The sequence below is a fragment of the Chiloscyllium plagiosum genome, unplaced genomic scaffold, assembly GCF_037043375.1.
Source record: "Chiloscyllium plagiosum isolate Xiang-an unplaced genomic scaffold, Cpla_swu_hap1 HiC_scaffold_3, whole genome shotgun sequence".
Taxonomy (NCBI): Eukaryota; Metazoa; Chordata; class Chondrichthyes; order Orectolobiformes; family Hemiscylliidae; genus Chiloscyllium; species Chiloscyllium plagiosum.
In genome coordinates this window covers 15,460,037-15,487,315 of record NW_028270141.1, presented here as the reverse complement: position 1 = coordinate 15,487,315, position 27,279 = coordinate 15,460,037, and the positions used below count along the sequence as shown (strand labels likewise).

The window sequence follows — 27,279 nt, the reverse complement described above, 5'->3', positions numbered from 1 at the left end:
CCTGACAGCTGTCATTATGCATTCACCCTGAGACAGTCAACCAAACTAGCCTTGAAGGATCACAAAAACCAGTGGCTGACTGCTGGGGGAACAACGAATACCCACTTCGGATTTGGCTTACAACTCCCTTCCCCATCCATCCAGTATGCCTACAATTGGAGCCACATTGACACCAGGACATTGTAGAGGAAACTATCAGGATTATGGTTGCACTGGGAAGTGGACAATGGTACTCCAAACTCACTTGAGCATTTCTTCAAGGTCAACATCATGCTGAGTTCACCACAACCTTGCTCTTTTGATGACAGCAGGCCTTTGGAGTTCAGAAAGAGGAGAAAGAGAAAGAGAGGAGATAACCAAGACCATCTTGCACTATCCACAAGCAGATATTCAGCTGCGAGGTTGGTAGATGTTGGATCTTACAATCAAATAACGGACCCTCAGAGGTAATGGGGAAAAGTGACTGCTTTTCATATCAAGAGAGCATTTGACAGAGTATGGCACCCAGGAGCCCTAGCAGAAATAGTATACAAATATCTTTTTACATTTCTGCATTTTTTATTGCGGACTGAAAAAGGAAAAGATTAAGAGGATTGATTGATTTTGAAAGCCAAAGGGTTGTTGAAGGATTGCTACACAGGTGAACTGGAGCCTGGGATGGGCGTGGTCCATGGATATTGGTTCAGCTGGCAGCAAACAGCCGATTGGTTGGTGGACTGTTGTCAATGCCAAAAGCCTTCTGTTTGTGAAGTTATGTGATTGGCTCGAGGGTAGCTGAACATATTCAGGTTTGAATATTTGGGCAGAAGGAAACACCATCAGTAACTTCTCATTCAAACCACACACTTGCCTAACCTAGAGCTGGTTCACCTTTCCTTCTCTGTTGTAAAGAAGGGAGTTCCAGGGTTTTGACCTAACAGTAATGTCTGTCTACCTACACCAAGTGGACTGCTGCAGTTTGAGATGACAGCTCACCAAGTTCAAGGGAAGTTAAAGTTACAGGTAGTTCTCCTATAACGCAGTGGTTGCATTTCCGTGCGACATTGTGTTATAGAAAATAAGTGACGGGGCCTCTGGGAAAAACAGGTTTAGGGACTCCAGTTTAATGAACTTGTCCATTTCTGGTCAGTTACAGAAATACCAAGTTGTTACAAGTGAAACTTCCCAATGTATTGCAGTATTCCCGGCTCCTTGTGGAGTGAAGTTTATTCAGAACCCAACTCTCTGCCATCAAACTTCGTGAAACTTCCCCAAGTTTTTCTTTGGCACGAGTAAAATTTCTTTTTTGAGGGGGTGGCCAAAGGGCTGGGATGCTCTGAACAGCTGGAGGTTTTGATGGGTCTCAGGTTTCAGAGAAGCTGAGGGGCCAAGATTCTCAGATCCTCTGCTTTCAAACAGAGACAGGGTGACCTTGGATCAGACATAACTTGGGGATAGCTGGGGTGAGGAGCGATGAGGGTGGCCAGTGGTCTATCCTTAGTTCACACCTCCCCTCTTCCACACACATATACCTTCTCTTGTAAAGTCACCTTGTATTGAATCTTCAGATTGCCAGCAACTGAGCCTCTGCTTAACAACACTCGCTGGACGTCACTAGGTTTGCACTTTCTTTCGGTCCCTATTTCTCTCTGTCTCCCTTCCCACTCCTCGTCCACACCAACTCCATGCATGACCCCGGTAGTCCTTCCAGCAAAAAAATTCCAATGTCCGTTTCCCCTATCTTAGTTGCATACTGAAGCAAAAAAAAACAAAAATGCACACACATGGACGACAGCCTGGGACAACAGATGCGCCACCAAAATAAATCCTAGCTGGCTGACAATACAGGGGATGGAATGGCGTAACAGCAAACTGGAGTTCACTTTATTAAAAAAAATCTAATTCTCAAATTGCATTAATGAAACGCATTATAGGAGATCTACCTGTAGGCAAAAAAGTTGACAAACAGTAGCACCCACATTCCTTGAATGAACAATTAAAAAAAAACTTGCCCAAGGGAAGAGTTGGAAAATAAGGGGGAAAAAAAAAGGAAATCTACTATCACATCCATCTATTGCTGATGCAGCATACCAGGTAGCAGGATGTGGGCAAAATGGGATTGAAAACAGAACAGGTGAACATCCTGTCATCCTTAATGTTCTCAATGATACCAGATGCAACAGCCTCACCGTTGCTTGCCCCAGGAGCAGAGCATCAGCTGCCCAAAAGGGCTTCGTGGATGGAAGCAGCTTCATCATCCAATTATGTGCACCATTGTCCTGCTAAAGGAAAGAATGCCAGCAAGTGCATTGTGAAGTGTCATGGTTAATGTGTCAGCAGAGATTGTGTGGTAACTGCAAGAGATGGTGTGGTCAACTAGCAGCACTGATGTAAGAGGGCAAAGTGGAACATTGAAAGGTTGACAAGTCTCAATTGCTGCTAAGGAGTGATATAGTTATGGTACACTGAGCAACATGAGGCTCGTGGTACAACGGCTGGATGCCATTTAAAGACATATTCATCAAGGTTAACACCCTAAACCATGTGAGATCAGTGTACATTTTCCAGCAACATAGCCAGGTCTTTGAGACTACAGTGTATGTGCACGTGTGTGTGGGGTGGGAATTAATTTATTTTACCATCTGCTCCCAGTGTATTGCAGCATATACCTTGAATATAGCACAACCTTCTGGAAATTAAATCCTTACAACCTCCCTCAGCAAGAACTCCAAGCACCTGACATAGTAGCAAATGTGGAAGGTTGGAGGTTGCTCTAACCCTGTTCCCTTTCCTTCAAGGAACATTAGATTTGATTCTTTAGCATGTAGAAACAGGCCATTTCACCCAACAACTCCAACCCGACCCTCCAAAGAGTAACCCATCCAGACCAATTTCCCAACCTTTTTTTTTAAGATTCCCTACAATACGGAAATAGGCCATTTGGCCCAACATGTCCACACTGACACTCCGAAGAGTAACCCACTGAACCCATTCCTTACACTATTGTCTGATTAACACACCTAACACTATGGGCAATTTAACATGGTCAATTCACCTAACCTGCACATCTTTGGTCAGTGGGAAGAAACCGGAGCACCCGGAGGAAACCTCTGCAGACACAGATTGTGCAAACTCCACAGTCCGCCCTAGGCTGAAATCAACCCTGGGTCCCTGGTGCTGTGATTTACCCCTAACTAATGTACCTAACACTATGGGCAATTTAGCATGGCCAATTCACCTACCGTGCACATCTTTGGATTGAGAGGGGAAACTGGAGCACCCAGAGGAAACCCACACAGGCACAGGGAGAACGTGTGTGTGGAGCTTGCACAGTCACCCATGCTGAGAATTGATCCCAGGTCCCTGGCGCTGTAAGACAGCAGTGCTAACCACTGAGCCACCATGCTGCCCTATAAAATTACAGAAGATCAATATGCTCCAGGTGTTGCTGTGACTTGAACACACTATCCCTTTTAAAGGCAACCTGTCTCTTTGTTTTAGTGATACAGGATTGCCAATATGGCAGTAGCATATTGTATGCTTGGTTGCACACTACTATTCACAATGAATAAGTAGCATCAAATTGAATTGGTTTAAGTACTACCCATTTTAACAGGACCTGGCACAGAGTAACCAAGCATTATGAACCCTGTACCCAATAGCAGGTCTATTGGTAACCCCAGGATGAATTTGTGCTTATGCAATAAAGTATCAGCAAAAACGTCACTGACAAGATTGGGATTATAACCCTGTTATTTTATTGACCAATGTGTTTGAGATTCAAAGATCACCTGCTCTCCTGGGCCCATCTGAAGTATCAACTTGAGTTTATATTATGCTACAGTTTTTCCTCTTCATCTCTCCCCACAGATTTATGCTGTTCGGTAAACAACGCTGGGAATAAAGTATCACTGTAAAACATTTAGTAAAAGGTTATATCTAAGAATATCTAGTAGTTTTTTATTTTCATAGTTCCACTCAATGTGATTGGATTCTTAACTGCAAACTATTAAACATACAAAACTATAAAACCATAAAAAGTAGCTTAAGGCAGTAGAAACCAGTGTTATTAATTGAAATTAAGTGCGCATTTACAAGAAATGTCAAATCTTAAAGTTTACATTAAATTTGGGTAACAGAAATAAATGAAGCTCACAAAAGATTATTCATTTATCAAGGTACTCAAGCATTTAATATCCTCTCAATTCTTTGCATCAACTCTGTAGTTAAGTCTACGCTGTAGTTTGATTCAAAAATAAGGTAGGAATGACATCGATGACTTTTCTGCACTTAAGTGTATTCTGCTTTTGTTCTAGGAGGGCAACATTCCCACAACTGCATACATTACCTGAAAAAGGTGGTACTTAAAGTGGTATGATCATCGCAACAACTATTGGACTAGTTATTCAGAACCTCTGATCAGTGATCCTCAAGGCAGTGTTCAAATCCAACCACGGCTGGCTGTGAAACTTGAATTAAAGGTTATTGAGAAATCTGGAAGACAGAGCTAGCCTAAAGCCAATCATGTAACCACTGTCAATTGTGGTGAAAACCCTTCTGGTTCAAATCTGATATTCTTACGGCCTGGCCTAAAAGGACTCCATATCCACAGCAATGCAGATGATATTTCAAACTGTCCTCTGAAATGGCCTAGGGAGCCAACCAGTTCATGGGCAATTAAGGATTTGCAATAAAGTCTGGTCTAGCCAGCAATGCACATAGTTGAATTTTATTTTCCCAAAGTCTTTGTCCAAGTAGTATGGCATTTTCCCTTTAAAGTGTATTAGTAAACCACCTGGGTTGTATGAACATTCCACAATTTGCAAGGCAATTTGATTCCTGGTGCCAAACTGCAATATTTAATTATATTTTGCCAATCTGCTAGAATGCAAATTTGAACTCATGGCTTAATTTGCTAGTCTAGTAAAGCCTGCACTGTTATATCACTTACCAATAAAACTAGTATTTAAAATACTGAACAGAAACTTCATTCTGTATGAAAAAAATCTGATTCTATATAGCATGACTCCTCTTTGATGAACTTTATTCATGTTTGGAGCAGACATGCCAACAGCAGAGATGTAAATCAGGATTAAGGAGTTGACTGAACAGAGAATATTCTTAAACTTAAAATGAAAAACATTAAGCACATCCAATAATACTTTTGGCAGTCAAGTAGGTGAAAGAAAGTCACAGACATTCTATCTCTCCACACTACACCATCATAAAAGGTTAAAACTTTCCTTAGCTTGTTCAATAGGAGGCTTTTACAATAAACCCTTACAACTACAATTGTTCCAGGAAATGCACAGAGACACGAATGGCAAAAATAGAATTTTTATTACAGCACATACTTTGAGTCTTTCACATTTAACACCAGTTTCCAGATGCACATTTTGTTTGATCTGCAAGTTTACAGTGTGATGCATATTAATTGTTTAAACAGCGCAACAGACATTGTACTTGAACAGAAAACACATTTTGCTTTGTAGCAGTTGAACACAGATCTGTGCATTTGCATGAACATATTCCCTGAACAGTGTTAACAGAACAACAATCAAAGTGCATTGCTTAAAAAAAAAAATCAGTCTCCATCTCCATGCCCTGGCTTGTGTGGAGATCAGATGTTCTTGAGCTAGTAATCTCTCATTGTCGTGTTACCTTCCCCCGACCTTGATATTTAAAGCCCTGCGATTTATCTGCAAACTGCCCACGTGCCTTCAACACAGACCCACGCAAACACTTACAAGCACAAATCCAACACCAAAAAGGAACTGCAGACTAAATTATGCACACTTCAGTGCGTGAATATCAAACAACCATTGGGTCTCCAATTATTCCAGCCACTGGCTTCAGCAAATAATCTCCAGTGACAGGAATATTACATAATAAGAAATTCTATACTTCTGTAGTGTAGATAAACAGAAAACCTGTAAATGAATTTGAGGTTATCAGACATAACTTTATGAATTGATGATGGAGCCATTTAACACGCAGTCCCAAATTTGGCTTACTCAATAAACTGTACTGTGCAATGGTAAACCTGTACCTCACTGAGGAATCTGGTGTTCGCTGCCAGATTTGGTACCTATTGAGCCAATGCCATGTTGTATTTTTTCCCCACTCTGTTACCCATGTTTGCTAACTAAAACTAAAAAAAATCCCTCAAACTATAAATGCATGCAAGGGGACCAACAAATCAAAAAAGAATATTTAAAAAAACATTTAAAGCAAATGATCAAAATTCGATCTAGAGTTCTGGGATTTAAAAATAAAATCCAATACAAGTAGCTTTTCTGTACTCACGTCAAAGAAATAAAACATGTATTTCATTAGGTAGCTTAATATGTTCACTACGTTTAAATGGTATTATTGCTACAACTTCTACTTCTCTATAGTAATAGGTTCTTACTTGCATAAAGTTCAATTTATACTCTTTGTAGTGTCTTAAATTGCACCATAATAATTAACATGTTTCTTCGATTTTTTAAAAAATCCCTTTCTGCCAGAATTTTTTCACTAAGGAACAAAGCATACATAGCAGGGCCTGTGGATTATAAATATGAGCATAAAGATGAAGAGAAACCTTGTGTTCTTTTGGACCCGATAACACCATTATCTACACAAAATTAGCTTCATGCTCCAATAATAAGTTGAGCTATTATCATACTTTTCACCATTTTAGTAATACTCTTGCACTATTCTCTTTTTGATTTCATTGCTTATAAAAAGGAGTTTTTAAAACATTTGCATAAACACAATCTGATCAAATGTGAAGATCAGATAAGCAGTTCAGCACACAGGGGAAGAAAAATGAACATTCTTTATGTTTCTTTCCTTTTTCAGAACAAAATGTGAAGCAGCAAAAATGATTGAGGCAATGGTCCTTTTGGAGAGGTCAGTCAAAACACTGAGATGATTGTTACACTCAAATCAATATCCCACTTTTACAGCATTATTAATGGATCTACTTAAGTGATATATAGCGTACAATGAATAACATTTGTTTCCAGAATACTTATAAACACTTTAACACATTTCAATTTGACAATAGTATTTTGTATTTTTCATTTCCACCTTGTTATATATTGATCAATGATGATGTATTCATTTTGCTCCCAAAGGACTTGTCACATCCATGTTCAAATAGGTTAACTCCATTCCATAAATTTGGGATCAATTCATTTACATTTCTAGTACAGTGGAAATGCCCCAGTGAAAAGGAGGTAATACGCTGCACAAAAGCTGCTGATGAGGAACTCCAAGTTCTCAGTACAGCACCATCACACTTTGGCTAACCCAACTACACAATAACTCCTTTTTCTGTTTGGCAATATAAAGTTCAGTAAAAACCCACAAGAAAAAAAAGGCATCTTGTGGCACACTTCTCTAGACCAGAAGTTCAGGGTTCAAGTCCTACCTACCCCAGGGCATGAATCAACAAGAGAGTCTGAAACAAGTGCATTTGAAAAGCTGAGTTCTTAATTTGGCTTATTGATTCCATTGGTGATTGAGCTTCTGAAATTAAAGACTCCAATAAAAAAAATGAGGATATATTCAAAAGAGGACCACATGACAGCTAATCAATATCCTCTACATAGCATCAATCTCAAGAATGCGTTCTAAATGCTCCTCAGGCATTCTAGCAGTACTTAAGAAATGCCAGTTGACTATGGTTTTAATGCATAGCTTTGAGTCCATATGTGCTGTCTATCCCCAGTGAGATAGACCAAATACTTTAGGTTAGGTTTCAACATTGGGAACAGACATACAATCCACATTAGTAGAATACATGCACAACAAAAAGCTACACGATGTATTGCAATACCTAATTATGTGAGCAAATACATACAGCATAGGAGTTAAAAAAAATAATAAATGGCTAGAGAAAAGTCATTGTTACTTTTTTTTTAAAAAAAGAGATGTATATTGTTTGAAAACAATTGGTAAATCAGATATCATTTACAAAAGGAATAGAAGGGAATGGGTGGAGCAGAATCTGTGCAAAAAGCTTTAATAGACACTGCAATTCTGGGGTAAAACAGGTCTGAACCATTCTGAAAACTGAGAAAAGCAGCAACCATTAGCAAACAAGAGCCAAATCTGTAATTGAGCTGAAGATCGAGTGAGTTAAAATACCATACAGTGAAATAAAAAAAAAAGTGATATTACACATGTACTATAGTGTCCCAAACTAGCAATTAATAATGCTTGGGGGAAAATGCTAGGAGCATGACTACTGATGTCACCAAAGTTAATATCAACCCAAAGCCAGGCACCCACTTACATGCCTGCTTCTCTGACAAACTGAAAATGGCAATTGATGCTGCCAGTTGCTGAGGTGTATCAGTCACCTTCTGGTGATGCATTTAGTTTCCCCAACAATACTCTCTTCGTAAGAGGTCCACATTTGAATATGCTTTTAAAAAGTCCAAACATTTTCAGAGGCTCAGCTACTATGCACATCCTCGTCCCAACTAATATACTAAAAAGTCCACTTAACACCCATGTCTTTTCATGCAGCCATTAAAGGATGCTGACTTGGCCAAGCTGTGATGAGAATGGCTTGTGCACAATTGCACATTTTTAGGTTTGCTTGTTTCCAGCAAAGCTCTGGGCAAGGCTATTTCAAGGCCTGAAGCAAACTCAGAGGAGGGATGATGAAGTCAGCAAATTTTGTATTTTGATGTTGATCAGGCTATTGTTCAAGGTCTTATCAAAACAGGTTACTACATACCAAAGTTTCTTCACAAATGTCAACAGGTTGAAATAAGAAACAATATTAATAAAACAATGGCTCTTGACACTTGCAGTATAGCAAGAGGTTCCCTGCAAACATGAACATAATGTATTACACTGTACTGAGTAAATAAAGTAGGAACACACCTTCAAAAGTTTGACAAAGAGAAAAAGGACATAAGAAACTGGAGAAATACAAGCTTGGAATGGACATTAAAAGATGTTTTTACGTGATAAATGATTGACAATTAGAATGTACTTTGGAGCAAGCTGTGAAGATAAATGCCTCCAGCAATTTTAAGCCTGGGAAGACCATAAGCTTTTCAAAAAAAAAGTTGATGGATTACCTAAAATGGGCTGAATGGCCTCACTCCTTTCTTTATCTTGTGATCGGTCAAAAAAGTTGACTATTAATTGTAATTAAAAAGCCTTGTCAAGCATTACTGTCATATTGGTTTTCCTCTTACATTTCAATCACACAGCATGTAGAGATATGCTACAATAATTTCTCATTGTCATACACATAATAGAACTTGATAGAATTAAATTGACTTGGAATGATAGCATAAAACAGACTATATTGATTCAACTGCCCATTCTGCATCTCTCCTGGGAGACTCAGTTATTCCCATTGTATTTACAAATGAAAAGGATTGCCTTCAAAGAAAGCAGGGCTCATTTAAGAACAAAATATAAATCAAATTGAATGGTTTTGGAAACACTGTACTGTTGAAAAATAATTTACAAATTCAGATAAAACACAGCACTGAAGTGGAACATTCTATTTCATAAGCAATTGATCACTCCAAAGGCCAAATCCACAGTTGCTTAGTTAACCTCACATTTAAATGAAGCAACCACTTACTTTCAAACAATTACTGGTTAAGTTCCAATTAATGTTTAACTTGTTGCCTTGTATCTTGAAACCATTCAATCTGAAAGAAACTACATATGATATATACACTGGTTTAGGCTCGAAAATCTAAATATCTAAAAGACAGAAGCAAAAATCTGTGTATTGCAACACAAAAGGATTTTTTTTCTTCTCTGCTAGCTGATTGATATATTGCAAGGATTAGTCTTTGCTCAATTTGGTTATTAGGATTTTAAAATGGTTTTAAAACACTGGCATGTATTTTACAACAAACAAAATTCATGCCAATACGGTTTTCCTTTGTGTCATTCTCACATAGGATATTAATCAAGTTATTTTATCTGACCTCTAAACATTGTACTTCAAAGTTTACCTTAGTTCATCTCGCATAATGGACAGGTCTGGGCACCTCAAGTTTCTTAGAGTCTCAAATTAAAACTCTGTTCTGACAGCTGCAGTAACAGTCCATCAGTACAAAGAAGCCAGAGGATGAAGTAAATTCACTGTACCTTACTTTTAATCAGGTAGCCTACAAATCGACAAAAGCAGCCCCATGTACCTTGCATGTTAAGGCTTTGCAAATTTCATTGACAATAAGCCTCAGGGAGTAAGGCAGTACTGGTAGCAAGCCAAAATTATTTCAGCAAGTTAGTAGGGGCACTCCCACTTTGCTCAAATTTTGAACATTTTCATTAAAAAGGAGTGCAGCCTTTCTGGAGATGTCAGCTGGGGTTCAGCACAACACAATTAACAAACAAGTGGGGAGTCTGAAATGAAGTCTATATTTGTATCAGGTCTCAGGGGCCACATACAAACAACCAATTTAGCAGCACCCTGACTTCCCATATAAAACAAGTGTGGACCTCAGCACAACTACATTACTGCTGCACTGCTTTTAAGCCCATAAATTTCATTTTTTTAAAAAAGTTAAACATCCTCCTCCAGCTGGTAGTAACTGTGTCAATATTTCATTTCTTTTATTCATTTGTATGCATCTGACTCAGCACATCAGCCTTTTTCTCAAGGGTGTCTCATTTTTCACACAGTTTGGAGATTTACGGAAAATCCAAACATGGAAATCTGGTACATGCAAGCAGGAGTAGGCTTTTCAATCCCCAAGCCTGCTACACCATTCCAGAACTTGGCTGATTATGTACCAGATCATATCCTTGAATGTCATTACTAGCTGGAAATCTATTAGTCTTGAACGAAGGACTGGTTTCCACGATCCTCTTGAGTACAGAATCATAAACACTTCATTTTAGCTCTGAAGAAGTCATCTAGACTCGAAATGTTAGTTTGCTGTCTGACCCACTGAGATCTCCAGCATTTGTTGTTTTCAGTTCCAAAGATTTATCACCCATTGAGTGAAAATGGTCCTCCTCCTCGCAGTCCTAAATACTGAATATATTCGAGTAATAGTCGATCACACGTACAGGTCAAACCCCTATTTTCGACCAAATAACTTGAAACTTTCCACATATCTCTCACGTAAAAGACAACCCTAGTTCTTCACAGATAACAGATCTTTTATGTATCAGTGCACCAGCTGTTCACACCCGGCTCCAGCTTTCCAGTCTGCCGGTTGTCCCGCTCCCAAACTTTCAGTCCGCCGGCTGTAGTGTTCCACACTGGGTTTTCAGAATTGCCACAAATTTTTCTTTATTTGTTTAGAGATCAATTGGGCTTCTCCGAATGATAGTCTGAATTTTGACAGGCATGAATTTCAGTGCCTCAAAAATGGTATCCACTTCACAGTCAACCCCATAAATTTAATCTTAAAAGTCAAAAAAATGCAACTAATACTTCAGTATAAGCTGCACAACACTGTAATCTTTTGCTATAAATTGTGTCTTATGGTACTGCTTCACAACCACCTGATGAAGAACCAGCGCTTCGAAAGCTAGTGCCTCCAAATAAACCTGCTGGACTATAACCTGGTGATGTGTGATTTTTAACTACGAGTATATGCAGTAGCTTGCTTTTTACAAACACTGATTTCTTTCAGTTTCAAACTCTTGGATTTAAATTATTTCAGTTGTACTTTTTGTAAACTTCCCCATCAGTCCTTATCCATTTGTGGGCGGCATGGTGGCACAGTGGTTAGCACTGCTGCCTCACAGCGCCTGAGACCCGGGTTCAATTCCCGACTCAGGCGACTGACTGTGTGGAGTTTGCACGTTCTCCCCGTGTCTGCGTGGGTTTCCTCCGGGTGCTCCGGTTTCCTCCCACAGTCCAAAGACCTGCAGGTCAGGTGAATCGGCCATGCTAAATTGCCCGTAGTGTTAGGTAAGGGGTAAATGTAGGGGTATGGGTGGATTGCGCTTCGGCGGGTCGGTGTGGACTTGTTGGGCCGAAGGGCCTGTTTCCACACTGTAATCTAATCTAATCTAATCTAATTTCAGAGATCAAAGGAGGTGCAGTAACAGGTAGAAAAATGAGTGCATGAGAAGATGATGGGTTGAGAGAGCGCGCGTGAGGGATGGAGAGTAGAGAACGAGTGAATGAAAGAGCAGCAAGGGTGGAGTGTGCCAGTGAGCACGAGGGTGACAGCAAATGAGAGAGAGAGACTATAAGAGGTTCTGAAACAAGAAAAGGAAGCAAGCTTCTACATGTAAGCAGGAAATGGGGCAAGAGTGAATACAAGGGATGAGGAGCGAGCAGGTGTTGGGATTGGAGGAACAGAGAGGGGGACTGAGTGAGGAAAATTGGAGGGGGAGTATACATGGGCTGAACAAATGGAAAGAGATGGTGAAGTGAGGTTAAAAACAAATCAACAGTCTTCCCAGAATGAGGCAACTGGTGATGGTTTTACTTGACACAACTCAGGATTTTTGGGGGGGGGGGGGGGTTGACGAGGAGAACCCTTCATAGTTACCTCAGCCAGTATGGTAATTGAACACATGTTTTTCCATCACCCTGCATTGCAAAGTAGCTCAGCCAGTAGTTGAGCTGAACAAATTGAGAGGGCATGTGGATGAAAAGGGAAGGATATTGGAGCAAGCACATGTGGGACAGACAGGCAGTAAAGTTATCATTGCTAGCTGGATGACGTAACTGATAAATGAGCAGTTTTAGAGGTGGATAACAATTCAATTTATGGGGTCATGATTTTCAATTTTCCATCGAGTCCACTTATCAATTGTGATAACTTGTTACTTAAGGTAACATTATTACTTTTCAAAATTATTCCTACTTAATTTAAAAGATGCCAATGACTAATAGTTCCCAGTGGAAATACTTTCTAAAATGGAATATTAAATTACGTTAGATATACTTGCTGCAATTTGTTTCAGCAATGGATACATGGTGGAGAGAAAAAAAGTAGAGATGAACTATTTACAAAGTCAATCATTGTCACAAGATTCATAACATTGAAGGAATATTTTAAAAACTTCAATAAGGTTGAATGATTGGAAATTCATTTCTGAATGACTTGAGGAATACACTTGAGTTGGTTTCTGACAAGATTCAGGTGGTATACTCTTCTCAATAAACACTTTGTAAATTATGTTAGAACATCTTCAGGTGAACAAAAACAAATCGCCATTTATCTTCTTGATATCAAATTCAAATCTACTGTAATAGATCTTTATAAGCACAATGGACTTGCACCTGTCCACACCCTAAGCAATGCCTGACGTTTTTGATCATGAACACAGGACAAAACACACAGACCTGAATTTGTTTGGGGAGGCAGGAGAAAAGAGGAGGAATGTTATCAAATATTAGACTTTAAACATACCAAAGCATGCCATTCAGCCCAAATGGTCTATATTTATGCTCTCTCGGGTCCCCTCACACCATTTCATATGGATATAGTATCTGTATCCCATTCTCTAACATTTTTATAGTTTCCCTTCAAATGCATCATTTCAAATACTTGTAAGCGGTAGGACATTATGACCTCTAAAAACTCTGGATAAATATGTCACCTAATTTCCTTCTAGGTTTTATTTGAGACTACCCCATCAGTCGTGGGTTGAAATTTTCCCTTTGCAAGGCTAAGCTTGTCAGCAGTCAACCAACTTGCTGCTCCAACCATCAAGAAAATTCACCAAAAACACATGCCTATCAGCTCAAGAGCTGGTTGGTGAGCTGCTTAGTCCATCACAGGCCTCAACAGCAGCTCCCCTAGAAGCTGCTGGCTACTAGTGAGTTGGCAAGTAGAAGTTGAGCATCTCTCCAAGGCCAACTTGCCCAAATACTGGCATCATTAATTTTCAACTCCCTCGTGTTGTGTTCTGTTGTGACATGAGTAACGACACTGGCTAAAAGTTAAAAATATATTCGAAGGATTTTAATATTTCCTACATTCGATCCTCTCTACCTCAGCACGTAACATTGAACGACAGGAAGAAATCAGCAATCTCGGGGCTCAGCATCAATAGGGTTCTATTGATGGGAAATGTACAGTATGGTGTTATCTGCATTAACACATCCTCCAGTGCACAACCAGACTCATTGTAAACTCAACAGCACTTCAGACAGGTAACACTGTTGGCAAAGTGAAAGAGGGCTACCATGTCACCTTCACCATTCCAATTTATTTGCCTCACCTTGATTAGGATGATGAATCAGTGAAAAACAGACAGGAAAAATCAGGAATGTAACTAACTGTCTCACCCAATTTGCAATTCGTTTTAAAAGTGTTTACATCTCCAAATTTGTAAAACAAAAAAAAACTGAAAACAAAAAAAAGTCCCTTCAATACTAATCCTCCAACATTAAACCAGCAACCTGCTAAACACACATCTTCCTTAAGAAATTCAGGGCAGGAGACACTGCACAGCAAAAATTATGTTGTAAAATTTCATTGAACGAATGCAGGAATGCTGTGTTTCTTGCATGATTAATCAAGGAGCATTTTACTTTGGGAATAGCATTAGCGAGATAAACAGATACCAGACTGCAGTATTATTCTGATCTAGGTGCAAATTTAAATTTGCCAATTCACGGTACAAAAATCTTAATTCGAACAGGAAATATAGGTAAATATCAAATGGCATTGCAGCGAATTGAAGTATTTGGAACCAGCTTGAAAACTGCAATTATTTTACCTGCAAGCATTTCCAAGGAAGGCCACAGCTTGGGGCAATGCGGATGTGGATTTTATACTAAGTGAGGCATTAGCTACTTATGGCTTATGTTCACATATATAAGCTGCTACCTTCTATCTTGGAATCTAATTAACTTGGTGCACTAAACTGGAACTGAACCTCATGTTCAATATAGACCAACAATTTATTTCTCAAGAGCAAAGTACTGCCAAATCTGAAATATCTGGCAGTTCAGGCAGCACCTGTGGTGAGAGAAAGAGTAATATTGATCACCTTTCATCAGAACACTCTGATGCTGCCAGACTGGTTCAGTATTTCCAGTATTTGTTTATTACTTTTAAAATACCTGTTTGTTTTGAAGAATTTAATATTCTTTTATTAACTTTATCTGTAGACTTCAGAGACTTAAAGGCCAAATCTGATGTTTATGGTGCACTAAATTAAAATATGGTTGGTTATGACTGAATTTCAGATCTATGACCAAATGCACACACTGCAACTGGCGATATTGATAGCTCAAAATTGAGTCTTGAACCGTGGTTGAGGAAACTCGTTATTTAAAACAGATGAATTTAAAGCCCAGGCCTTGTCTGCTTAACCCTGGCAAGGGAAGTGGGGAAATACCAATAATAGGTCTGCAGTAGTCTTTGGAAATAATCAGAAGCTGCTTCTTGGGCTCTTAGCTTTTTTTTTTAAAATAGTGGGTATTTACTAAATCAGATCAATGTGAGAAAACCCTACTCCACTCAAGGCATTCAAATGTTCAAGCCCACCTAGCAGGCACATACATCATGATGTTAGGGGGGGGTACATTCAACTTTTCGGTTGTGTGAAATGGCTCACTTTATATTTTAAAAAGCCACATAGGAACAATATGAACGACAGAATGGAAAGCATCAAAGATCAGGAGTAAAATGCTGGCCAAAATCTGACCACTTCCCCACCCTCCCCCAACAAAAATCCGAAAGCCTCATGTATATTTTCTTACAAAAGAAGCTGACTTAAGAATGGGAGGGAACTTGAGAAGACTTTCACTGCCAGAACTAAAAGATGAGGGACTTTTTTATTTGAAAAAATAAAAGCAGTGTAGTGGATGCCTGGAACACAGTGCCTGGGGAGTCGGTAAAAGCAGGCACATCAGCAACATTTAACAGCCATTTAGACAGAAATAAGAGGAAGGGAATAGAAGGATACAGGCAGATGGGATTAGTTTAAAATGGCGTCATGATCAACACAGACATGGCGAGCTGAAGGTCCTTTTCCTGTGCTGTACTGTTCTATAGAGTCAGAGCGTTGTACAGCATGGAAACAGACTCTTCCATTGAGCTTGCCCATGCCAACCAGATATCCTAAATTAATCTAGTCCCATTTGACAGCATTTGATCCATATCCCTCTAAACCTTCCTATTCATATATCACTCAGATGCCTTGTAAATGTTGCAGTTGTACTAGCCTCCACCACGTCCTCCAGCAGCTCATTCCATACACATCCACTCTCTGCGTGAAAAGGTTGCCCCTTAGGTCTCTTAAATCTTTTCCTCTCTCACCTTAAATATATGTCCTCTAGTATGTTCTTCAAGGGAAGTTATATAATAGATCAGATGGAAGTCATGCACCATGTACTAGCATACATAATTTGTCTAAAAACAAACTTACTTTATACACTGGCTCCATCTGAAGTATCCTGCACTCAAAATGATGCAAACTACGATTTCAGTCGGAGGTCTCTGGACATCCCCACTTACATGATTGGATTGCCATTTTTGTTTCATAACACTGAAGTGTCTTGGAATGTTTTACTAAATTAAAGCACTAAACAAATGAAAGTTCTTGATTTCATTCAGGAATTTTCTGCCTATCCTATTGTAGGTCTACCTAAAGGCCATGGACTACAGTAGTTCAAAAAGGCAACTCACCACTATCTTCTCAAGGGCAATAAATGCTGGCGCAGCCAACAATGCCCAAAGTTCATGAGCAAATAATAAAATTATCATAGAAGTTCTAGGATGTTCACTCATTGTGGACAATTGTATAAATGGATAATAAGAAAATCAGCAGTCAGTTTTGAATGCCACTGCATTACTTTGTGAAACATGAGTCAGGCTGAGGGTACTGTAGAGAAACGGATTCACTATTTCCAGTTTTGTACTACTATCCTAGAAAACTGGCTGTATTATCGACCATGTTCTCATGGGCACATACAATGCTCGATTGAAATAATACGTTCACTTTGCTGTGACTACTTGCCCCTACATGTCAAACAGCCTATGAAGTGCACTTACTATAGTGACAGTGAGGCAAGCAGGAAACAGCTGTCAGAAAATGCAATTTCTTTTGCTGTGTAGGTTGTATAATTCTAACACATTTGCTTAGTCACGAAAGAATATGAAACAATTCTAGGAAATGCTGGGCTTTCTGCAATAATCTTATTTATATTCATGGTTGGATAATGAAAAATAAGCAACCAAATTAGACAACTGGAACAGAGTTGTACATTACTAGATATGCAAATCAGATTTAGATGATTTGGCTAAATTATTCAGGGGAATTTGGACTAGTTACTGGCAGTAAACGTTCTAAGTCAAAGCTTTAAATCAGTCCTACTGTTGAGAAAATGGTTAGGATGTGTCATTGGGAGAAGTAAACACAAAAATATCTGTCTACTCCTCCAAGGGAAAACAGAAATGGGTTGAGCTTCTATAGTTGGATTCCACACTTTGGCTAAAGAGTAGAAATGTTATGGTTTGTGCAGATATTCAGATGGAGGTCATTACAAAACTAACAGCAACTGAAATATGAATTACCAAATGCAGTCGCTGAAACAAAAATAGTTTACAGAAGCAATGAGATGCCCCAAAAACTACCATTTTCAAATGCCTGGTTTTCTAACTGCATTGAGTTTGGTTCATAAACTTTCGTTTTCCTTTTGCAGTCCAAAAGTAAATATTAGTTTGGAATTTTAATTACATTTTTTTCATGCTTGTCACTCCACAAGGGCAGATTGCTTTATCACAGATCAGTTGGTGCTGGTTAGGTTCAATAAAAGCCTGACTGGAGACAAAGTCTCTCTTTTCTCAATTCTAGTCAACCTTCTACTCCTTCAATTTGGTCGGTCTTATGACAATTGAGGGATCATTGGAACTATGCCTTCGATCAGTTAAAAACTGACTAAGCTAGTCAATATATTTTCTGTTAAATTATTAAAAGATAAATATGATTTTTAGCAAGTCAAGGGAAGCTACTTTGGGGTATAGATTAATCTTGAGTAGTTACATAAGGGTAGTGGCAAACTAGTCAGACATTCCTTTGCAGTAATCTCAATATATAACATCGAAGGATATAATTAGGGGAGTAAAGTGGCCAATAGACATCTCCATGAACAGTCTATGGTATAGTACTCTTCAAACAACAGCAGTTAAATTTCCTGCTTTGACATTCCTATGAAATGCATATTACTGGCAGAAGGAATTTCCTTTAATGTGAATTTAATGATTTTTTTCGTTACAACAATAATAACAGCTCCTTTACCACAGGCCTACGATTTTATGACTTATCAAAGTATTTAATCAAATTTCAAAAAGGTTGTAACAGTTCTAACGAAATTCCAGAGGTGCCACTTAAGAGCAGAGTGTAGAAAACAGTAATTTTGAGGGGGGGGGGGGGGGAGAGAGATAATACTTGGGCAATATTGAATGTGAAAATGATCACAGATCTAGTTAAGTGGTAATGCATAAAAAACATTATTTTTTGCACTTAATATCTCTAACTACAAGTGAATTAAGTCCTTCTCTTTCATAGGGTATAGGTTGTTCATGTTACTATTTTAACCAGCAGTGGGCTCTGTGCCAAAACTTACAAGACAGCGAAAACAGTCTGCCAATATTACAATCCAGCAGTGTACTGAAACAGCACAACAGGTGAAAAACAGACAACTACAAATAAGAAAATTACAACAAAAATTAAGTCATTTAATTTAGCCTGTTCCATTACAATCTAGGTTCTGAATTAACTAAAAAAAAATTGTTATAAATTCTACTTCTAACTTGCGGTTCCATCACTGCAAAGCTTTACGGGATAACTGAGAGGAAGATCAAAGACTGGCCAGAGAAAGTCCTGGTGAGTTCACAGAGCAAATTTTAAAGAACATGGTGATTTTAATATGCTCAGCCATACCGAGCAAAAGCAATGTTTGAGTTTTGCTGCTTTAAAAACATCAAGGATGTTAATGTTCTCTGTCATTATAGCATAACATACAGCAATGTATGGTATTCACCCCTATACTATTAAATCTGGGGAGCCCAGAAGTCTCTGCCAACCACTCCATGGGGGGTGGGGGCTTTGTTAGCAGTATCTGTAGAAAAATTAGTGTATCAAGTGTAAATTATGGGTAGTTGCTCATTTTTGATCTAAAAAAAAAGACGCTGACTTGAGTTTACAGGTTCTTCAACCACACTGAGTGAGCAGCCTCAGTGCAGCTTTCACTGTTCAGAAAGCCAGAGAGCAATGCTTTCCCCAAACCCCACCCCGCTCCTGTGGGCAGCACACTGGATCAAATGAGCAATCAGTAAACTCCAGTGACCCGTGAGAAGTCACTTGCCAGCCATACATGAAGTGAATATTTGGAAAAGAACAGTCTTTTAGTCTCTCAGCGAGATCATGACAGCCAGCTTTTTACTTCTTTTGTCAATATCTCTTAATACCTTTGGATAACAAAACAAAGCTGCAATTAAAAATTATAACTGCTTCAACATAAATGGCAGTTGTGGAAGAGTTTAAAACTTGTACCATCCAGAAAGGTTTAATCGGTTTTAAAATTATTCTCACTTAGTTCTAGAATCCACAATCAACAGAAATATGCCTCGTCTGCTGTCTGCTCATCTTTAATATAAAAACTTAAATGAAGCCACCATCCCTTAAATCTAAATTCCACAAAAATATAGCACATTTGTATAACCTCTGCTTCATGAAACTCTCAGGAATCCAGATATCATTTCAGTAAACCTATTTTGCATTTCACCCAAGGCTAACATATCCCTCTTAAAGTGAAAATGTCCAAAATATGGGCCAGCACAAAAATACAAAACAAAACAAAAAGGGGGATTGCCATACCCAAATATTTGCACATTAACAATACTCCTAATAAAAGTATTATTCTTCCTGCAATCCAAAGCTTCCCACTTAGTGTTACTCACTAGTGCCACAGAATACTGGACAGAGCTCCCCATACTTCACCCGAGCTGAAAATTGTATGGTCCAAACTTTTGACCAATGTTGCTCTGCGCTTGGCTCAAAGGGACTGATATGCTCTGTCAGACTGTGTCAAATGCTTTGACAGAATATGACAAGGAGATCTGAGTGTTAAACAGTCCCCAGAGCTTAAGAACGCACATTTTTTTTGACATGTTGCGGCCACATTGATAATGTTATTTTTGTGCTATTTTAGTAATAGCACTATCCCCATAACATCCCTTCGGGAAAGTTACAGGAAAATTGGAGTGGTGAAATCTCAAAGTTGAGCATTGCCTCTTTCATTTAATTTGCTAGTTCTAAGTCCGAAATTCCACATCAGCACCCCAAACCCACCCAAATACAAACGCAATGCAAAACTAAGAACTTAGTTTGAATAAAGATAGTAACAAAAGGTTTCCTTAACATAGAGGACATTCGAAGAGATAAAAACAGTACTTCTGAATAGAAACATTTCAATGTCCAAGTTCAAACGATAACATAAGAAAAAGATGGCACAAGGAATGAGAACACTGGGCTGTATTAAGAAACTGGCAGTTACAAAAAAAAAGTGTACAGTACGTGGTCAAGTTCACACCTTAGTAGTCTGAGTGTTTTCGGCCAGTCAGTGGAGCTGGTAACCCTCAATTTGGGCTCTTTGACTTTATAACTGCTGGGGCTGGAAATAAATTCTTCTCAGGGTAACATGCTGGAAAAATAAAGAGGCAAAGAGGAGGGTAGGCGAAGAGGAGAAATAGAGAAAGGGGATGAGTAACAGAGGCAGAGAAAGGAAGAAAGGGGAAAGAGGATAAATATAAAGGCGGCAGAGAGAGAGAGAGATCACAGATCAGGAGGAAAGGCGAAGAGGAGAAATAAGCAGAGGAGGAATAATAGAGGCAGAGAGAGGAGAGAAGGGTAAGAGGAGAAATAATAAAGAGGTAGAGAGAGACATCACAGATCAGGAGTAAAGGTGAAGAGGAGAAATGAGGAGAGGAGGCAAGGTGAAGAGGTGAAACAGGGAAAGAGAAGGAATTATAGAGGCAGAGAGGAGGGAAGGAGAAGTGGCAGAGAGATGAGATCACAGATCAGGAGGAAGGGCAAAGAGGAGAAATAGGGAAAGATGAGGAATAATAGAGGCAGAGAGAGGAGGTATGGATAAGATGAGAAATTATAGCAGAGAGTTGGGGAGGGAAATATAAACAGGCAGAGGGGAGGAAGAGAAATGAAGAGACAGATGGGGGGGGGGGGGGAGAGAGTGGGAAACCAGGGAGTGTGTGCTACTTGTGGTTCAGTATGGACAGCTCCTTGAGCACTCGTATTTTCCCGCAGGCGTCTTTCCGGCGCTTTTCCCTGATCAGATCTTGCAGGCTGGCGAAGTTGAGCGTGTGCACCCAGTTGTCCGAGAGGTGCAGCTTGAGGAAGTAGCGGCGCTCGCCCCCTCCGCCGCCGCCGCCGCCTGGCACCTCGCCGCCCGCCTTGAACTCCCGCTTGCCGAAGCGGCACCAGGCGGCGAAGCTCTCGGAGTCGGTCCAGCAGATGTCGCGGCCCTTGAGGCCGAGGTGGCCGCGGGCGTTCTGCACCACCAGCTCGGGCGGCAGGGCCCGGTACCGGTACCAGGTGTTGACGATGCGGCCTGCCCTGCCGCCGCCTCCTCCTCCTCCTCCCGCCGCCGCCGCCGCCCCGACCTCGGCCAAGTGGTCGAGCCGGATCTCCTGGTGCTGCAGGTGGACCACCTGGTCGCCGCCCACGTAGACGGCCCAGTGGGCGGCCTGGCCGTGGGCGGTGAGCTCCAACAGGTCGCCGGCCCGGCAGCGGGGCAGCAGCGCGTTGAGGGAGTGCACCTGCAGGTCCTGGTTGCCGCTCAGCTTCGAGAAGATGCACTCCTGGCGGCAGAACGCCGAGTACTCCAGCTCTCCGGCGACACCGCCCCCTGCAGGCACCTGCGGCGCCACCTCAGCCCCGGCGCCGCTCGACTCCATCCGCTGCAGCTCCGCCGCCCCTGCCGGCGCTGGTGGCCCCGCCACCGCCGCCGCCGCCCGCTCGTCCCCCTCATCCTCCTCGTCCGAGAAAAAGTAAGCGACCCCCACCCTCAGCTCGTCCTTCTCCAAGCCCGAGGGGTCCCCGGTGGGCAGCTCGCTGTAATTCAGGTGGGTGATCCGGTCGATTTGATTTCCCATCGATGGCACATGGAGACGGACCGGACCGGACCCGCAGTGAGGACACTGGGGGTTAACAAAATAATAATAAAAAATATATAAACCTGGATTAAAACAAAGAGAGAAATAAAAAAAAAGGCAAAGAGAAAGAGAGCGAGAGATGCATGCAAATGTAGCTCCTGGAATTGTTTCTCCAACCCACCTCTGGCAGACACACAAATGTAGCTCTTGTTTCACCAGTGTACCTTCACCCCCCTCTCTCTCTCTGGCAGACACACAAATGTAGCTCTTGTTTCACCAGTGTACCTTCACCCCCCTCTCTCTGGCAGACACACAAATGTAGCTCTCTGGAACGGTTTCTCCAGTGCACATTCACCCCTCTCTCTGGCAGACACACAAATGTAGCTCTCTGGAACGGTTTCTCCAGTGCACATTCACCCCTCTCTTTGGCAGATACACAAATGTAGCTCTCTGGAATTGTTTCTCCAGTGCACATTCACCCCTCTCTTTGGCAGATACACAAATGTAGCTCTCTGGAACTGTTTCTCCAGTCTGCCTTCACCTCTCTGGCAGACATACAAATGTACCTCCACCTCTCTCTCTCTTGGAGACACACAAATGTAGCTCCATGGAATTGTTTCTCCCTCTCCATTTGTTTTATTCCACCTGCTGAGATATTACTGCACACTCTGGAAAAGATGGGTCCTGAATCTTTCTCCAGCTCTCTCTCTCACACACATACCACCTCAAATCGGACAATTCCTACCGAGCAACTCTCCTGCACAACTCCGCTTCTGAACTGCTGCATCGCTGAGAAATGAAACGCCGCCCTTAAAGATATTATATTTTTTTTTAAAAAAAATTAAGAAATCCCCTTCCACAAAGTCAGTCAATTTCGTGCGCTCTCCGGGCAAAATTTCACCTCGACTAAGGCTTCACTCTCTACCAAACTACCAAATGTTCGTGAAGGTGCACCCTCCCCCTTTCTCTTGCTTTCTTTCTTAAACAAGCCTCAGTTGAAAAACCGACGGGTTTCGTTTCGGGGAGAAGCTGGCTGAACTTACCTGGCGCCCACCTCTCTCTCCCCCCCCCCCCCCCCCCCTGTCCTCCTGCTCAATGTGGGGAGGGCAGCATTGTCTCAGCGCTCCTCCATCCGCACTGTCCTAAAGAGGTGGGGGGGGGGGGGTTGACATAGACAGATTCCCCTCTGTAGCTCTGCACATGTAGCGGGGCTGTGTTCCTGCTCCCGCCTCCCACCCTCATTCATTCGCCTGCTCCACATTCTCCCAAGCGCTGGGAGCTCCCCTGATTGTTCCGAGCCGGCTTGTCAATCAAAGCAACTGGCAGCCCGACTCTTGGAACCAGCCCCTCGTTCAAGGGGCGGAGAGCCTGGGACACTCTGGTCAATGTGATCGCAGAACCGATCCAACTTCCGCCGTGTTCTGCCAAAATAAAAGCGCGATTGACCGAAACGACTTGGACCAGAATTATTTTTTTTTTAAAAAAAACTCATCTCTCATTAGTTTTGGCGACTTTTTGACTGCGGAATGCAATAGGGTCGCCTGGACCACTAATGAGTGCATCAGTCCGAGAGTTTCACTCCCACGACAAACAGGCAAATCGCGTTGGAAGGACATTTTCACCCTAATGTACTTGCAGCTTAAGTCGACACAAACTTCGCCGTGATGAGGGTTGGTCTCAATTAGCGATGCCTGCTTTCGAATTTGCACTTAAAAACCTGGACGATGAACAACACTCTGAAGTCTGAAGAGGTAGCTCTGCCGACTAAACACTTGCGCTGTCACCAACATGTGCACGGGAGGTCATAGAACAACCAGCACGCAGGGTTGGCAGTCATGAGAGAATGTATTTTCTGGTCAACCTGTTCGGAAATTTCTTTTTCACATCTCTGGAGAGGTGTGACTTGCACGAGCGTCTCCTGATCACCAGCCGGAAATGTTAGGATAAGTTGTGGAAATTCTCAAAGGAAAATTCAGCCCCTATCATTAGCAAGTCTGGTACAGAAACTGCCTTTGGCAATTTTAACTTTTAGAATTAAGAAGTCATTATTCAGTTTTTTTTTCAATAAACCCTTAAAGGACAAAACCTTTGATTTGATGTTATTTCTAGATAAGAGGTTGAAAGCACCAGGAATACAATGGTAATGTAAGTTTCACAACACCAAATGTAGTTTATTAGTAGTCATCCTAATCTACAATATATGAGCTAACTTTACATTTCTGACTGCACATGGCTCCAGTCTGAAATCGTACCGTTTCAAATCACTCACAATCTAATTCCACAGCTGCCAGGAACCATGTGTAATGACAGCATCTAAAACAGAGAAAGTAAATCTCAACCAGAACCAGAGAATGCTGTTGTGCGCAACAGGTCTTCTGTATGAGGAGAAAATAAATCATCCCAGAGTGTAAACATTTTCTTGTAAGATGCACAAGAGGATATAAAACAAGTAACATGCAGGTTTGGCAATCAAGAGAGAATGTATTTTCTGATCAACCTGTTCGGAATTTTTTTCACATCTCTGGAGAGGTGTGAATTATGCTAGCATCTCCTGGTCCTGACGTAGGGTCATTACCACTGGAGTCTGTGTGCTAAATGCCTAAAAGCCGCTTAATCAAATAAATTAGATGATATTAGACTACGTAGCCAAAATAGCCAAAGAGACAGCAGAAAGACTATAAAAAGCAAAAACATTAAGAGATACCAGAGATGTAAAGTGAACACAGGAAATGCACAGTGCATGCTAGTCAATCTCAAAATAAAGGAAAAACTGGGCTTTTGTTGAGAGCTCCACATCAGGGATTTAGGAGTAAGCCAGATCACCTTTGGAATTAATTTATCATTCAATTTGATCATGGCTGAGCTTTAACCTAACTTTGTCTCTCCATCTTTGCCCCATATGCACTCATATTTTTGGCCACTAACATCTACCAATCTCAGATTTCAAGATAACAATTAATTTTTCATCAGTTGGCTGGAAGAGTACTGAAAACTCCTACCACCCTCACATCGAGCCATAGAGATGTCCAGCATGGAAACAGACCCTTCGGTCCAACCTGTCCATGCGACCATGTAGAAGTGTTTCTTACAACTCACCTGAACGGTTTGCCTCTAATATAAGAACATAAGAACTAGGAGCAGGAATAGGCCACTTCCCGCTTCGAGTCTGCTCCGCCATTCAGTAAGGTCATGGCTGAGCTTTTCTTGGCCTCAGCTCCATTTACCCGCCCTCTCACCTTAACCCGGAATCCCTTTATTGTTCAATTAAAAATCTATCTTAGCTTTAAAAACATTTACTGAAGTTGTGTCAACTACTTCACTGGGCAGGGAATTACATAGAGTCACAACCATCTGGGTGAAAAAGTTCCTTCTCAATTCAGTCCTAAATCTGCTCCCTATAATGTTGAGGCTATGCTGTCCTGTCCTAGTTTCATCTGCCAATGGAAACATCTTCTCTACGTCCATCTTACCTATTCCCTTCATAATTTTATACGTTTCTATGAGATCCCTCCTCATTCTTCTACATTCCAATGAATATAATCCCACACTACTCAGTTCCTCCTCATAAGCCAACCCCCTCAACTCTGAATCAATCTAGTGAACATCTTCAGCACCCTGTCTAGTGTCATTACATACTTTATCAAATAGGGAGACCAAAACTGCACACAATACTCCAATGTAGCCTCACCAGCACCCTATATAGCTGCTTTTAAACTCAATCCCTTTAACATTAAAGGACAAAATTCTATTTGCCTTCCTAATTACCTGTTGCACCTACAGACCAACTCTCTGTGATTCATGCACAAGGACACCCAGGTCCCTCTGCACAGGAGCATGCCTCAAATTTTTACCATTCAAGTAATATTCATTTTTACTGTTACTCCTACCAAAATAGACTACTTCACATTTATTAATATTGTATTCCATCTGCTAGACCTTTGCCTACTCAATTAAAGTATCTATGTTCCTCTGCAAAGTTTCACAGTCCTTTGTACACTTTGCTCTGCCACTCATCTTAGTGTTATCTGCAAACTTTGACACTCTGCGCATGGTCCCCAACTCCAAACCATCCATGTAAATTGTGAATAATTGCAGTCCCAACACTGACTCCCTGAGGTGTACCACTAGTTACCAATTGCCAACCAGAATAATACTCATTTATCCCCACATTTTGCTTCCTGTTCATCAACCAATTCTCTATCCATTCTAATACTTTACCCGTAACACCATGCATCTTTAGCTTATGCAGCAACCTCTCATGCAGCATCTTGTTGAAGGCCTTTGGGAAATTTAACTGTGTCACATCTACTGGGTCCCTGTTGTCCACTGTACTCGTAATGTTTTCATAGAATTCCAAAAGATTAGCTAAACATGACCTGCCCTTCATGAACCCATGCTGCATCTGCCCAAGGGGACAATTTCTATCTAGATGCCATGCTATTTCTTCCTTGATAATATACCCTTGTATCTTCCCCAACAGAAGTTAAGCTAACTGGTCTATAATTCACCATCTTCCGTCTACACCCTTTTTAGACAGTAGCGTCACATTTGCTATTTTCCAATCTGCTGGAACTACCCCAGAGTCCAGGGAATTTTGGAAAATTACCACAAGTGCACTTGCTATTTCTCCCAACATCTCTTTTAGTACCCTGGAATGCATTCCATCAGGGCTAGGAGACTTATCTCTCCTTAGCTCCATTAGCTTGCTCAATACTACCTCTTTTGTGATAATGATTGTTTCTAGTTCCTAACCTATCTTAGTCTCTTTGTCATTAGCTACTGTTTGGCCATCCACCTTAGTCCTAGAAACCCCAACCAGTGGAACTATCTTTTCTCTGTATACTCACTTTGACTAATCATTAATTAAGCATCTAAATTCCAAGAAATATAACATTAATTTTTGGACCATTTCCTTGCAGCTTCTCCTTTAGAATTCAAGTAGTATTCTCGTTAACCTACTTTGCACCCCTCCAAGGTCACTATGTCTTTTCTCAAGTGAACTCCGAGTGCTGTCTAACCAATACTTTGTACAGCAGTAGAATGATTTATAACCTCAACTAATCTACTTCTCTAGATAATGACTGACATTCCATTAGCCTTGTGTAATTATTTTGTCTCATGATCCTGGTAGATGGGCCCTGAAGTCCCTTTGCTTCTCTATAGCTTCTGAATTTTCAATATTTATAAATCCAAAGAGAATGGCCTCACAGGGACACTTATTTGC

At 40.8% G+C, this 27,279-nt stretch overlaps 1 protein-coding gene across 6 annotated transcripts; it reads right to left on the bottom strand.

Moving 5' to 3' along the window:
- Nucleotides 1-5,300: 5,300 nt before the first annotated feature.
- lratd1 (LRAT domain containing 1) lies at nt 5,301-23,817 on the bottom strand. 6 transcript variants are annotated; one of them, XM_087977619.1, is made up of 2 exons: nt 23,692-23,817; nt 5,301-22,100 (listed from the first exon to the last, which is right to left on the bottom strand). In XM_087977619.1, the coding sequence occupies exon 2, from the start codon at nt 22,053-22,055 to the stop codon at nt 21,156-21,158; it is 900 nt and encodes a 299-aa protein (XP_087833745.1). In that variant the 5' UTR covers nt 22,056-22,100; nt 23,692-23,817; the 3' UTR covers nt 5,301-21,155. The 6 variants fall into 6 exon arrangements, with proteins under 6 accessions (XP_087833745.1, XP_087833748.1, XP_087833754.1 ...); XM_087977622.1 differs by having other exon boundaries at nt 23,678-23,795; XM_087977628.1 differs by having other exon boundaries at nt 23,688-23,709.
- Nucleotides 23,818-27,279: the final 3,462 nt, after the last annotated feature.

Coding starts and splice junctions, on each gene's coding strand:
- lratd1 (XM_043677540.2), bottom strand. CDS start 22,842: ATGCAGCAGTTCAGAAGCGGAGTTGTGCAGGAGAGTTGCTCG. Junction 22,101..22,800: donor TTGTGCAGGAGAGTTGCTCG/GTAGGAATTGTC, acceptor GTTAACCCCCAG/TGTCCTCACTGCGGGTCCGG.